The sequence below is a fragment of the Bos javanicus genome, chromosome 8 (assembly GCF_032452875.1).
Source record: "Bos javanicus breed banteng chromosome 8, ARS-OSU_banteng_1.0, whole genome shotgun sequence".
Lineage (NCBI taxonomy): Eukaryota > Metazoa > Chordata > Mammalia > Artiodactyla > Bovidae > Bos > Bos javanicus.
Window position 1 is genome coordinate 25,662,612 of NC_083875.1, and position 12,631 is coordinate 25,675,242.

Genomic DNA, 12,631 nt, shown 5'->3' on the forward strand with positions numbered 1-12,631 from the left:
TGGAAACAGTGTCAGACTTCATTACAAATGGTGACTGCAGCCATGAAATTAAAAGACACTTACTCCTTGGAAGGAAAGTTATGACCAACCTAGATAGCATATTGAAAAGCAGAGACATTACTTTGCCAACAAAGGTTCGTCTAGTCAAGGCTCTGGTTTTTCCTGTGGTCATGTATGGATGTGAGAGTTGGACTGTGAAGAAGGCTGAGCGCCGAAGAATTGATGCTTTTGAACTATGGTGTTGGAGAAGACTCTTGAGAGTCCCTTGGACTGCAAGGAGATCCAACCAGTCCATTCTGAAGGAGATCAGCCCTGGGATTTCTTTGGAAGGAATGATGCTAAAGCTGAAACTCCAGTACTTTGGCCACCTCATGTGAAGAGTTGACTCATTGGAAAAGACTCTGATGCTGGGAGGGATTGGGGGCAAGAGGAGAAGGGGACGACAGAGGATGAGATGGCTGGATGGCATCACTGACTCGATGGACGTGAGTCTGAGTGAGCTCTGGGAGTTGGTGATGGACAGGGAGGCCTGGCGTGCTACGGTTCATGGGGTTGCAAAGAGTTGGACACGACTGAGCAATTGATCTGATCTGATCTGATTCCCTCTGACAAATGAAAAAGAAATTAGTATCTTAGTTGGGAGTGTTATTACCAATTACCTTAGACTGAGTGGTTGAAACAACAAACATTTTATTTCCCACAGTTCTGGAGGCTGGAAGTCTGAGATCAGGGTGCAGCAGAGTCAGGTTTTGGTGAAGGCCCTTCTGGGTTGCAGAAAGTTGGCTTCTCGGTGTATCATCATGTAGTGGGAAGAGCAGAGACAGGAAGCAAACCCTCTTGTAGTTCCATTCATGAGGGCTTTACCCTTAAGACTGCATCTAATCCTAATCACATCCCAAAGACCCAACCTTCTAATACTATCACATTGAGCAACAGGGTTTCAACATACAAATTTTTGGCAGGGGGACACAAACATTCAGCCCATAACTGTAAATTAGAAATTTAACATTTTGCAATCATCTGTGAATTATGGATCTAGGCACTTAGCATTAATGCCTGTCAATGGTATAAACAGATGTTGCATACTTCCTGATGAAGAAGCCTACTCCAACCATCATCTAGTCTTACCAAAGGCATCATACATGAGTCTGGTCAATCCTCTGGAGCCAGGTGTCAATTTGAAGGAAATACAGAGGACAGGGACAGTGGGACATGCTGAACTGTATCATGAGGATGCAATCAGTGAAATCCAGACCAGGAAAAGTTATTCAGGTCAAGTAGCCCTGGTTCTTCAACAGATTACTTGTAAGAAAAAGGGGAGCGGAAATAAAAAAACCTGCAATTATATTATTAAAAACAGGGATTTTCCTGGGTGTTCAGTGGCTAGGACTCCATGCTTCCCAATGCAGGGAGCCTGGGTTCTATTCCTGGTCAGGGAACTAGATCTCACATGCTGCAACTGAGACCAGGTGCAGCCAAAGAATTAAAAGGACTTGCAAAATTAAAAAAATTGTATTATTAAAAACAAACCAAAAGATACATGCATCCCAACTTTCAGTAGCCAGAACATGGAGGCAACCTAAAAGTCCATTTACAGGGGAATGGATAAAGAAGATGTAGTACATATATACAATGGAATATTACTCAGCCATAAAAAAGAACAATATAATGCCATTTGCAGCAACATGGATGGATCTAGAGATCGTCATATTAAATAAGTCAGATGCAGACAAATACCATATGATATCACTTATATATGGAGTCTAAAAAAAAAGAGAGTACAAGAGTACAAATGACCTTATTTACAGAACAGAAGTAGACTCACAGATGTAGAAAACAAACATAGTTACCAGGGGATAAGGGAGGGGAGGAATAAACTGGGAGATTGGGATTGAAATATAGACACTATTATATATAAAATTAAGTGAAGACTGACAGTGAAAGTTTGTCACTAAGTCGTGTCCAACTCTTTGTGACCTCATAGTCTGTAGCCCACTAGGCTCCTCTGTCCATGGGATATCCTAGGCAAGAAAACTGGAGTGGGTTGCCATTTCCTTCTCCAGGGGATCTTCTGGACCCTTGGATCAAACCTGCATCTCCTACTTGAGCCACAGGGAAGCCCTTATATATAAAATAGGTAGCTAATAAAAACCTGTTGTATAGTAGAGGGAACTCTATTCAATACTCTGTAATGGCCTATGAGAAAAGAATCTAAGAAAAATAATGGATATATGTATATGTATAACTGAATCACTTAGCTGAATATCTGAAACTAACACAACAATGTAAATCAACTATAATCCAATAAAAATTTAAAACAAACAAATCCCGGAGAAAAGGCAAGACAAATTTAAAAAAGCAAGACTAAATTATAGTGTCTAGGGAAGGATGCACGGTCAAACTATAAGAAAATGCTGCTGCTGCTGCTAAGTTGTGTCAGTCATGTCCAACTCTCTGCGACCCCGTAGACGGCAGCCCACCAGGCTCCACCGTCCCTGGGATTCTCCAGGCAAGAACAATGGAGTGGGTTGCCAGTGCCTTCTCCATAAGAAATTGCTAGGAAGTTATTATTTAAAAAATGAGGATAGTGGTTACTTTTTAGGAAAGGAGAAGTTTCTGGAATAGATGGAAAACTTTTATTTCTCATTTGATTTATGAGGAAGTTCACCTATAAAAACACATTAAACTATTTTTAAAAAGTAAATTGGACTGCCTGGGATATAAATCTTGAGTGAAGTGGCACCTGGGCCTGCCATTTCCTGAGCCTTATTAATATTTGGCTTTTCCATTCTTTATATATGCTATTCAATACCCCCCCAATAAAATCCCTTCAGAGTCATTTTTGCTGCCTGCAACAAAAGAACACTAATTGATTCAAGTGGCTTTGTCAAGTTACCACTAGTAGTGAGGTGCATATAGGTAACTTTTTGAAGAAATTTCACTGATAGGAAATGGACTGGCAGCTTGAAAGCCACTGAGGTCAAAGGAATTTTTGTTTTTTTAATGATGGAAGATATTAACAGCATGTTTATATACTGAGGGGAGAACTGATGATGCAGGAGAGAGTAGAGGACAAATACTGGAGCAAATTCCTTGAGTGTGAGAAAAGGAATACAGCATATCAAATGAGTGAGAGGCTTGGTCTTAGGTAGCTACGCCCTGAATCACCCAGATTAATGAGACAAGGAAGACTATATGGGCATAGATATAGGCTGACTGGTAAACTGTTGATGGAGGTTCTTTTTGGGAAACACCTATCAACTAAGAACAAAGTTCATCATTGAGAGTGAGGAGGAAGAAGGTACTGGAAGATTAAGAGAGGGAAGAATATATGTATAATTGTATGGAGAGTGAGATTTGGGGAAAATAGTAGGGTGGAGAGGGCAGGCCTAAGAGTCTACTTTAGTTGTCATGAATTTTGGATGACACCAGGCATCATGATTGCATTTAACTGCTAAACTTCAGGTATGGAGTAGGCAGAGAACTGATTCAAGAGCGATTTGTTTTCTGCCAGATAAATCTGGCAAAGAGAAGGGGGCTAGGGTGCTGAGAAGAGGTCAAGAAATTGAGAGGCCAGGGCATTGGAAAGGTCATGGACACTGAAATCATCAAAAATTATTACAGGAGTAACGTTGGAGAGACAGAATTAAATGCGAAATTTCAGAACGAGGTCCAGCAACCTGGAGATCTTATACTTGACCTCCACAAGGAAGAGTTGTGGGTGACAGCATACATTTCAAATATGCTAGTGGTTTTAGTGAGGCAATAATGCCTAAACTGGTGATGAGAAATAAGTTAGGATACCCATCCCATTTCCAGGTCTGGTTGTATTGATATACGGCATGTAGAGGAGAAAGCAATCATCAATTGACAGGGGTGCAGGGGAAAGTATATGCGTAGATTTCTCAGAGCAAGGAGCTGAAAGGGACATTCAGCACTTCAGGGCATAGACGATTTTATTAATAATAGACCCGACGCTCAGAAATGAGGCGACATGTTCAGGGTTACACATACACTGAGAATAGCTGAGAATGCCTTTTGTACTACACTGAATAACGGCCTGTGGTTTTTGTCTGACGTAGTAGGCATATACGAGCGAAAGGAAACAGATCAGACAAAAAGAGTCAGAAAGCGCGAAGCCAAAGAATGCCGTGCTAAAGCCTGCAAGCGCGAAAAACTTCCTCAGCCCCGCAAAGCCTTGTGGGTCTTGTTGTTCCCCACCGGTCTTGCGCGGAAAAGACCGAGGGGAGGGCGCATTGCATGGCGGGAGATATAATCCTCCCAGGAAGGCCGTCTTCCCTCGGCACCCAGGCGGCGTCTTCCGGAAGCGCGGGACGCTCGGTTTGTGGTGTCTTCGCTCTGGCCGCTGTGCGGTACTACAGTTAGAGGTTCTATTTTCCTGAAACTTTAGAATTTCAGGCTACTTGAAGCCATTTGAGGCGAAATGGCTCCGAACGAGAGAGGATTAAGTGGTGGCAGTTGAGGGGCCGCCGCCACTTTAGGCTGCCCGTAGGGAAGAAGTCTGAGGGGCCCTCTCAGACCTTGGAGCCTGTGCTTTCTTCATTTGCCGGGCCCTGCCTACCGCGAAGATGAGCTCGGCCTGGGTCACTTCTTTCGAAAAGGCGCGTCTGTGGATGTACCTGCAGGCGCTCGGCTTCGAGCCTTGTCTGGCGACCATAGCCTGTGGAAATACCGTGTCACACACGCAGTTCGGAGTGTAAGGAGGATTGGGCTGGCGGCGGGGGTGTCTGAGACTAGTTACGTTGGTGCAGCCCGCCCTGTTGCGGACCGGCGGGTTGATAAGTAGTCGGTTACTGTGGTCCGGCGCTGGCTACAAAGCCTTGGCTCCTAGCGGCAGCTGACCTGGTGGCAGACACTGTCCGTTATGGAATCTAGCCGGGAGCGCTTTGTAGGGAGTAGCGTCTGCAGTTGGGGCGAAACTGGAGGGGGGGTTTAGTCCTGGTTTGGTCGTGAAGCTGGTTGGTCTGTGAAGTCGAGGGAGGTGGCGATTTGGTAACGGAGAGCCACCGCCTTCCATTGTATAGAATCGCCGTTATGACTCAAGGAGGCCTTTTAAAATAGTTGCTCTTTAGTTTATACTTTTTACTTCTTGGATTAGACTGAAGCATGCCACAGAATGATGCTAAAGCTGAAATTCCAGTACTTTGACCACCTCATGCGAAGAGTTGACTCACTGGAAAAGACTGATGCTGGGAGGGATTGGGGGCGGGAGGAGAAGGGGACGACGGAGGATGAGATGGCTGGATGGCATCACCGACTCGATGGACGTGAGTTTGAGTGAACTCTGGGAGTTGGTGATGGACAGGGAGGCCTGGTGTGCTGCGATTCATGGGGTCGCAGAGTCGGACACGACTGAGCAACTGAACTGAACTGATGCCACACTTAGCAAAAAACCAGTGGAGAGTGGTACTAAGATGAAAAGTAAAAGCTCCTTCCTACTGTCCTACAAATGTTACAGTCTCATTATAAAAAGAAACTTTGTTTATATTTCTGTGTCTTAGCAGCTTTACACAGTATTATCTTTCCCACTGAAGGCCAAGGAAAATTTGGGATACTAGGCTATTTCCTGTTCTCAATCTTCTTGACTTTTGTAATTACGTTATTTCCATCCTTCTTGTGACAGTATTTAAATAATGTGCTTAGTCTTCTATTTCATGATGTATTAATTTTAAAAGTATCTCTTGATTTCCCGCTAAGTAATTTCACGATGAAGGTAGCTTTTTCTTTATAGGTGAAATTAGTTCTTTATAGGTGAAAATTAGTTCACCTACACTTACCTACCCTCTTTTGCCTTCTCCCTTTTCTTGACTTTTTCAGCTGTATTAAAATTGTTTTACTGCCAAGGTTTAGAGACTAACGCAATGGCACCCCACTCTAGTACTCTTGCCTGGAAAATCCCATGGACGGAGGAGCCAGGAAGGCTGCAGTCCATGGGGTGGCTGAGTTAGACACAATTGAGCGACTTCACTTTCACTTTTCACTTTCATGCATTGGAGAGGGAAATGGCAACCCACTCTAGTGTTCTTGCCTAGAGAATCCCAGGGACAGGGGAGCCTGGTGGGCTGCCGTCTATGGGGTTGCACGGAGTTGGACACGACTGAAGTGACTTAGTGGCAGCAGTAGCAACCTCTCTGTGCCTTAGTTTCCTCATCAGTAAAATGGGTGTAGGGCTTCCCTGGTGGCTCAGTGGTAAAGAATCTGCCTGCCAATGTAAGAGACACTGGTTGGAACCCTGGGTGGGAAAGATCCCCTGGAGAAGGAAATGGCAACCTACTCCAGCCTTCTTGCCTGGAGAATCCCATGGATAGAGGAGCCTCGCAGGGCTCCAGTTGGTGGGACACAAGTGAGCACCTGCTGTCAAGGGTTAGAGCTGTAATTATAAGTTTTGCTTAGGAACTATTTGTTTAGCAGTTACTACTATTTATATATAGAAATGCTTTGTCTAGCCTAAAAATTGACAACCAATGGGTAGCATTTATCAAGTTATGATTCTGTATTAATAAGTGTTCCATTTATCTCACATGATTTGATGCCCCAAAGTATGGCAGAGAAGTTTACATCTTCTTGAGGCCTCCACTGAGAATGATTCCCATTGTCAGTATATTCTCTCTATTGTTTTGGCAATCTTAGTTTTTTCTCTGCTCTGGTTTATGCAATTGCAGTCTGCTTTCTGCCTTTGAAAATTAACTAAAATCAGTCAAGTTTTGGTTCAGTGATCTTTTTTTTTTTTTTACAACATTGTCGTAGATTTCCACCCCCCACCTCCCCCACCATGTCTTTAGAGTCATCTCAGTTGGTTAGTGGAAGGGATCTACTCTTTTGAAACAGACATCTCCTTTAATATTCTTTAAGCATGAATATGGCATCAAATTTGCTTTAAAATTAAAAAAAAATTGATTCACTTATTTGATTCTCACACACACACGCACACATCAGTTCAGTCTAGTCACTCAGTTGTGTTCAACTCTTTGTGACCCCATGGACTGTAGCATGCGAGGCTTCCCTATCCGTCACCAACTCTTGGAGCTTGCTCAAACTCATGTCCATTGAGTCGGTGATGCCATCCAGCCATCTCATCCTCTGTCGTTCCCTTCTCGTCCTGCCTTCAATCTTTCCCAGCGTCAGGGTCAGGGTCAGATCTTTGCATCAGGTGGCCAGAGTATTGGAGTTTCAGCTTTAGCATCAGTCCTTTCAATGAATATTCGGGACTGATTTCCTTTAGGATTGACTGGTTTGATCTCCATGCCATCCAAGGGACTCTCAAGAGTCTTCTCCAACACCACAGTTCAAAAGCATCAATTCTTTGGCACTCAGCTTTCTTTATAGTCCAACTCTCACATTCATACATGACTACTGGAAAAACCCATAGCTTTGACTAGACAGAACTTTGTTGGCAAAATAATGTATTTGCTTTTTAATATGCATGTGTGCACATACACACACACACATATATAGAGGCTGTGCTGTGTGTATCATGCAGCATGCAGGGATCTTAGTTTCCTGGCCAGGGATTGAACTCAAACCCTGTGCAGTGGGGTGTAGAGTCATAACCACTGGACCATCAGGGAAGTCCCAGATTCACTTATATATGTTGGTGCAAAATTTTATATGTTTCTAGTTTCTGTGAGCATGTAATTGCATAGTCACTTTGCTTGTAAAGTTAAATGTACACTTAACATATGATCAAGTAATTCCATTCCTAGATATTTGCCCCAGAGATTTGCATTTTGGAAAATCATGCTGGTTGCATTACAGAGAATGGATTAGAGGGAGAATCAAGGCTTTGCAGTTAGGTGGACCTAAACTACAGAAGGCAGTGGGAATGGAAAGAAAAGGTGATTCATTCACTTGTTTACTTAACAGATATTAATTGAACACAGTGTTGGACCTGGGTATACAGTGGTGAACAGAGCAAACATAAACTTTTCCCTTATAAAATTTTAGTCTAGTGGGTGAACAAACCTTTCTTTAAAAGTTATCTTTTTAAAAATGAGAAGTGTTGAAGAGAACAGGGTATTATGTGAAAAAAAAATAACAGATTTGAGAGATGATAAGGAGGTAGGAACTTTATTTGTATTTTTTTTGAGGAATAGAAACATTCCAAGGATAAGAGTTGTTTGACAAAAAGTTAAGCGTGTGAATTTTAATGTTAGTGTTTTTGCAACTCAAAAAGTTTATTTCAGGAAAATAGCTTTATGTGTTTGTTCACAGAGGTACTTAGATCTATTTGTCATGTCATGTGTATTATGAGGAAAATCAAACTAGTTTCTAATGTTGAGATTAAATAAAATACTTCATGTTAAAGTTGCAAGTTTACTAACTTCATTTGACTGGTGGAGATCAGCTGAGTTACTGCTTGTAAAGCTAAGTTAAAATAATACCTGACTAATAAAGTCAATAAATTTTAAGTCTTTTATTGTCAGAAAATGTTGGTTGGTATCACATTTTCACTTATCTTAGCCATGGTTTTCTCTTCGCCTAATTAGACTTTCCTTTTCTTTTTGTAGAATGTATTCATTGAAATAAAGTTCTACCAGTTTTCTTCTATTTGGTCTATATTTTCAGAACCAAAATATAAAAACTTGCATGTGTTTCTTAATTGGTTATAAATGTATACATGAAATAGAAAATTTGTTTCGACCTCTTGAACAGAATGAAAACTACTAATTTGTGTCAAACTCTTACACCGCTTTTTGTGATACTGTTTTATTAACCTTTTCTTTTTTCCTGTGTTTATTTCCTTTTAAACCATAGGAACATGTTTGACAAGCTGAACCGTGATGCCTTTCACATAGTTTCTTATTTTTTGTTTCAAACACTTGACAAGTCTCTCACCAAAGAAGTTTTCAAGTGAGTAAAAGTTATTTTATTTTTGTAAGGGACTTAAAAAAGGGATTATGACTTGATATAGTGAGAATTTCAACTTTGGCTTTCAACTATTATTTTGAATGTATTTTATAAAAAGTAGGTTTGGGTCTTACAGATTTAGTACCTAACCTTTATTAATCTGAGTCCTTTTTTTCAGTACTTGAATTCATGGTAGATTTCATAAGTAATATGGATTTTATTTTATACATATGTAATTCCTAACTTCTTCATAGTCTTATTTATTAGAGTAATTAATTGATACTAATCTAGCCATGCACTTAATTTTGTTTTGATTTTTGTTGTTAATTTCCCCTTTACTCCTTTTTCTTATAGGCAATATTGTTTGTTTTGTCTGTTTTTATTTCCTAAAATTTCTGTAAATCATTATTTTTGTCATAATATATAGAAGTGTCAAGTGCTATAGACAAAGATCATTCCTATTAAGTTTAGCCTATTGTCCTATACTGTTGTATATTAAATAGTATAAGAAGAGATAAAAATGTGAATAATCACTAACCTTGATTCCAAGTTATTTTGTAGGTGATTTGGGTTTCATCTGTCATAAAAAAATGTTCAAATTTGTTTTAATATTTATGTTGTGTCATCATTCTCTTAAATAGTAAGTCCATTGTTTTTATTTATGATAATTTAATAGTCTTGCCTTCAGTTAAAGTTTTGAGTGACCAAGAGAACAAGTATATTTGAAGCATATTTTGGAAATCCCTATCACTGTATTATGGGGTTCCCTAGTGATTCAACAGTAAAGAATCTGACTGCAATACAGGAGACGGGGATTCAATCCCTGGGTTGAGAAGATCCCCTGGAAGAGGGCATGGCAGCCCACTCCCGTATTCTTGCCTGGAGAATCCATGGATAGAGGAGCCTGGCGGGCTATAGTCCACAGGGTTGTAAAGAGTCAGACACAACTGAAGCAACTTAGCAGGCATTCAGACATCACTAAGTTATAGGGCTTCCCTTGCTCGGATAAAAATAGATTTTTGGATTTTTTTCCTCATTATAAACAAAATAGAGTTTATTTAAAGCAATTCAGCAAATACAGAAAAAGCTAAAGAAGTAAAAATCATTCTTAAACCCAACTAGAGAATATCACTGTTGTTATTCCAGCCTTTTAAACTTTTTTTATGCATACTTAATTTTTTTTCTGTGAATACACAAGGTATGTTATGCTATAGAAATATGAAAAATAACGGGCATAAACAATTATGCCTCAGAATAAAAATTTAGATAAAACTGATTATCAGTGGGAAGCAATAGGCAAATTTTAAAATCCATTATTTACTAAAACTGAATTTTTAGTAATTTTATATCTTGTTTGTCCACAGAACAGTAGCACCTACTGACTGTGATATGGATTATCCCTAGGGGTCATGATCTCTTAGGCCATTCTTCTTGTGCTTTTCATGTGTAAACATTTATGTTTCTCTCTTTTGCCCCAGACTTAACATACTAATTTATTTATACCATCTTTATGTGTTAGCTTAGAAATTCATTGAGCATGTTGTCTTCTTTAACCGATTTTCACTAATTTTAATAGTGATTCATTCCTATATTTATCACTATGTATTCATTGATTACTCACACTAAACAGAGTTTAACCCTATAGATGTTTATAAATAAAAATACCTAATTTCTTACAGGTTGGTCTCTCTTTAGTTGAAATATATGAATGTTAGCCTTCAGTTCAATTCAGTCACGCAATCGTGTCTGACTCTTTATGACCCCATGGACTACAGCATGCCAGGCTACCCTGTCCATCACCAACTCCCAGAGCCTGCTCAAACTCATGTCCATCAAGTCAGTGATGCCATCCAACCATCTTGTCCTCTGTCGTCCCCTTCTCCTCTTGGCTTCAGTCTTTCCCAGCATCAGGGTCTTTTCCAGTGAGTCAGTTCTTTGCATCAGGTGGCCAAAGTATAGGAGTTTCAGCTTCAGCATCAGTCCTCCCAATGAATATTCAGGACTGATTTCCTTTAGGATTGACTGGTTTGATCTTCTTGCAGTCCAAGGGACGGACTCTGAAGAGGCTTCTCCAACACCACAGTTCAAAAGCATCAATTCTTTGGTACTCAACTTTCTTTATAGTCCAGCTCTCACATCCATACATGACTACTGGAAAAACCATAGCTTTGACTGGATGGCTGTTTGTTGGCAAAGTAGTCTCTGCTTTTTAATATGCTGTCTAGGTTGGTCATAGCTTTTCTTTCAAGGAGCAGTATCTTTTAATTTCACGGCTGTAGTAACTATCTGCAGTGATTTTGGAGCCCAAGAAAATAAAGTCTGTCACTGTTTCCATTGTTTACCCATCTATTTGCCATGAAGTGAGGGGACCGGATGCCATGATCTTTGTTTTCTGAATGTTGAGTTTTTGCCAACAATGTTAGCCTCCATTTAGCAATAATGTTTCTAGTGAGTGAAAGTCACTCAGTCCTGTCTGACTCTTTGTAACCCATGGACTATAGTCCATGGAATTCTCCAGGCAAGAATACTGAAATGGGTAGCCATTCCCTTCTCCAGGGGATCTTCCCAATCCAGGGATCAAACCCAGGTCTCCCACTTTGCAGGTGGATTCTTTACCTGCTGAGCCACCAAGGAAGCCCAAGAATACTGGAGTGGATAGCCTATCCCTTTTTCAGCAGATCTTCCTGAGCCAGGAATCAAACCAGGGTCTCCTGCATTGCAGGCAGATTCCTTATCAGCTGAGCTAGGAGATAAATTTGGTATTTTAAAGTTTTGCTGAGTTTGTTTTTTTGTTCATAATTCTAATTTTTATTTTTGTCTTAAAGACATTGTTGGCCTCCATTTGATCAAAAACGTGATGTTGAATTCCGAAAACTTTTCTGTGAATGGTTAAAAAAGATTTCTGTAAGTATTCTCTTTCTAAAAGATACAAATTTTGAGCAGTTGAAAACTGCAGTTTTTTTGTCTGGCTTTATTGAGGTACATTAATTTTTTTAAAGGTGAAATCTTCTTAATGCTTTTATGCTAACAGTATAAATAAGAAATATCAGAATAATACTTTCTGGTGGTTTTGATTGGGACTCTGTTTCTGGGAAACCAGTTTTTTTACTAAGTGCCTTGGAAATAGGTTTTTGAGTTCCTAGGAATTTATATAACAGTTTTTGTTTAAGGAAATAATTTTGACTATAGATTATTTTAGCTTTTGTCCCCAAATTATATCAATAATTGTGACTTTAAATTTTAATTACTTTTTGTGACTGAGTCTACCAAGAGCTTAGAAAGTTTCAAAAATTTAACTTGTGGTTCATATGGAATAATTCTGATAAATCCTGTTGTGCTTTAAAAACAGTATGATGTAAATATAAAGGTTATCATTGATAATGTCTTCAAATTGTCTTATTTCTTTTTATCATAGGCCGAATGTGGAAGTAGCTTTCCTCAAGTTGTTGGTTCACTATTTCTATTTCCAGTTGGTCCTAAGTTTATTCATATAATGTATCACTTTGCAAGATTTGTTGCAGTAAAATATATAAAAACCCATTCTAAAAGTAAGTTAAGCTTATGGTAAGATTTTTTTTTTTCAGCTTTGATTCTTGGTTTTTATTATTTCTTATAATTTGTAAATCATCAAGAGAGTTTAATAAAATAAGGTAAGATAAAGATATTACTTTATCTCAAAAGGCAAATAGTTAATATTTTATTGGAACTGCAGTTTGAAATCCTGTCATAATGAACATAGGTAGCAATGCGGGTTATTATGTTC

The 12,631-nt window shown here is 39.5% G+C and overlaps 1 protein-coding gene across 3 annotated transcripts in view; it reads left to right on the forward strand.

Moving 5' to 3' along the window:
• Positions 1-4,068: 4,068 nt before the first annotated feature.
• Positions 4,069-12,631, forward strand: part of HAUS6 (HAUS augmin like complex subunit 6) — a 42,656-nt gene continuing 34,093 nt past the window's right edge. For 2 of the 3 annotated variants that reach the window (XR_009737973.1, XM_061425208.1), the window contains exons 1-4: positions 4,069-4,717; positions 8,776-8,871; positions 11,694-11,772; positions 12,284-12,416. Coding sequence is in view for 2 of the 3 variants with exons in the window: in XM_061425208.1 (XP_061281192.1) it covers positions 4,590-4,717; positions 8,776-8,871; positions 11,694-11,772; positions 12,284-12,416 (436 nt within the window). In the remaining variant the exon portion in view is untranslated. Of the gene's footprint in view, positions 4,718-7,724; positions 7,857-8,775; positions 8,872-11,693; positions 11,773-12,283; positions 12,417-12,631 lie in introns of all 3 variants that reach the window. The other variant, XM_061425209.1, reaches the window with a different exon arrangement.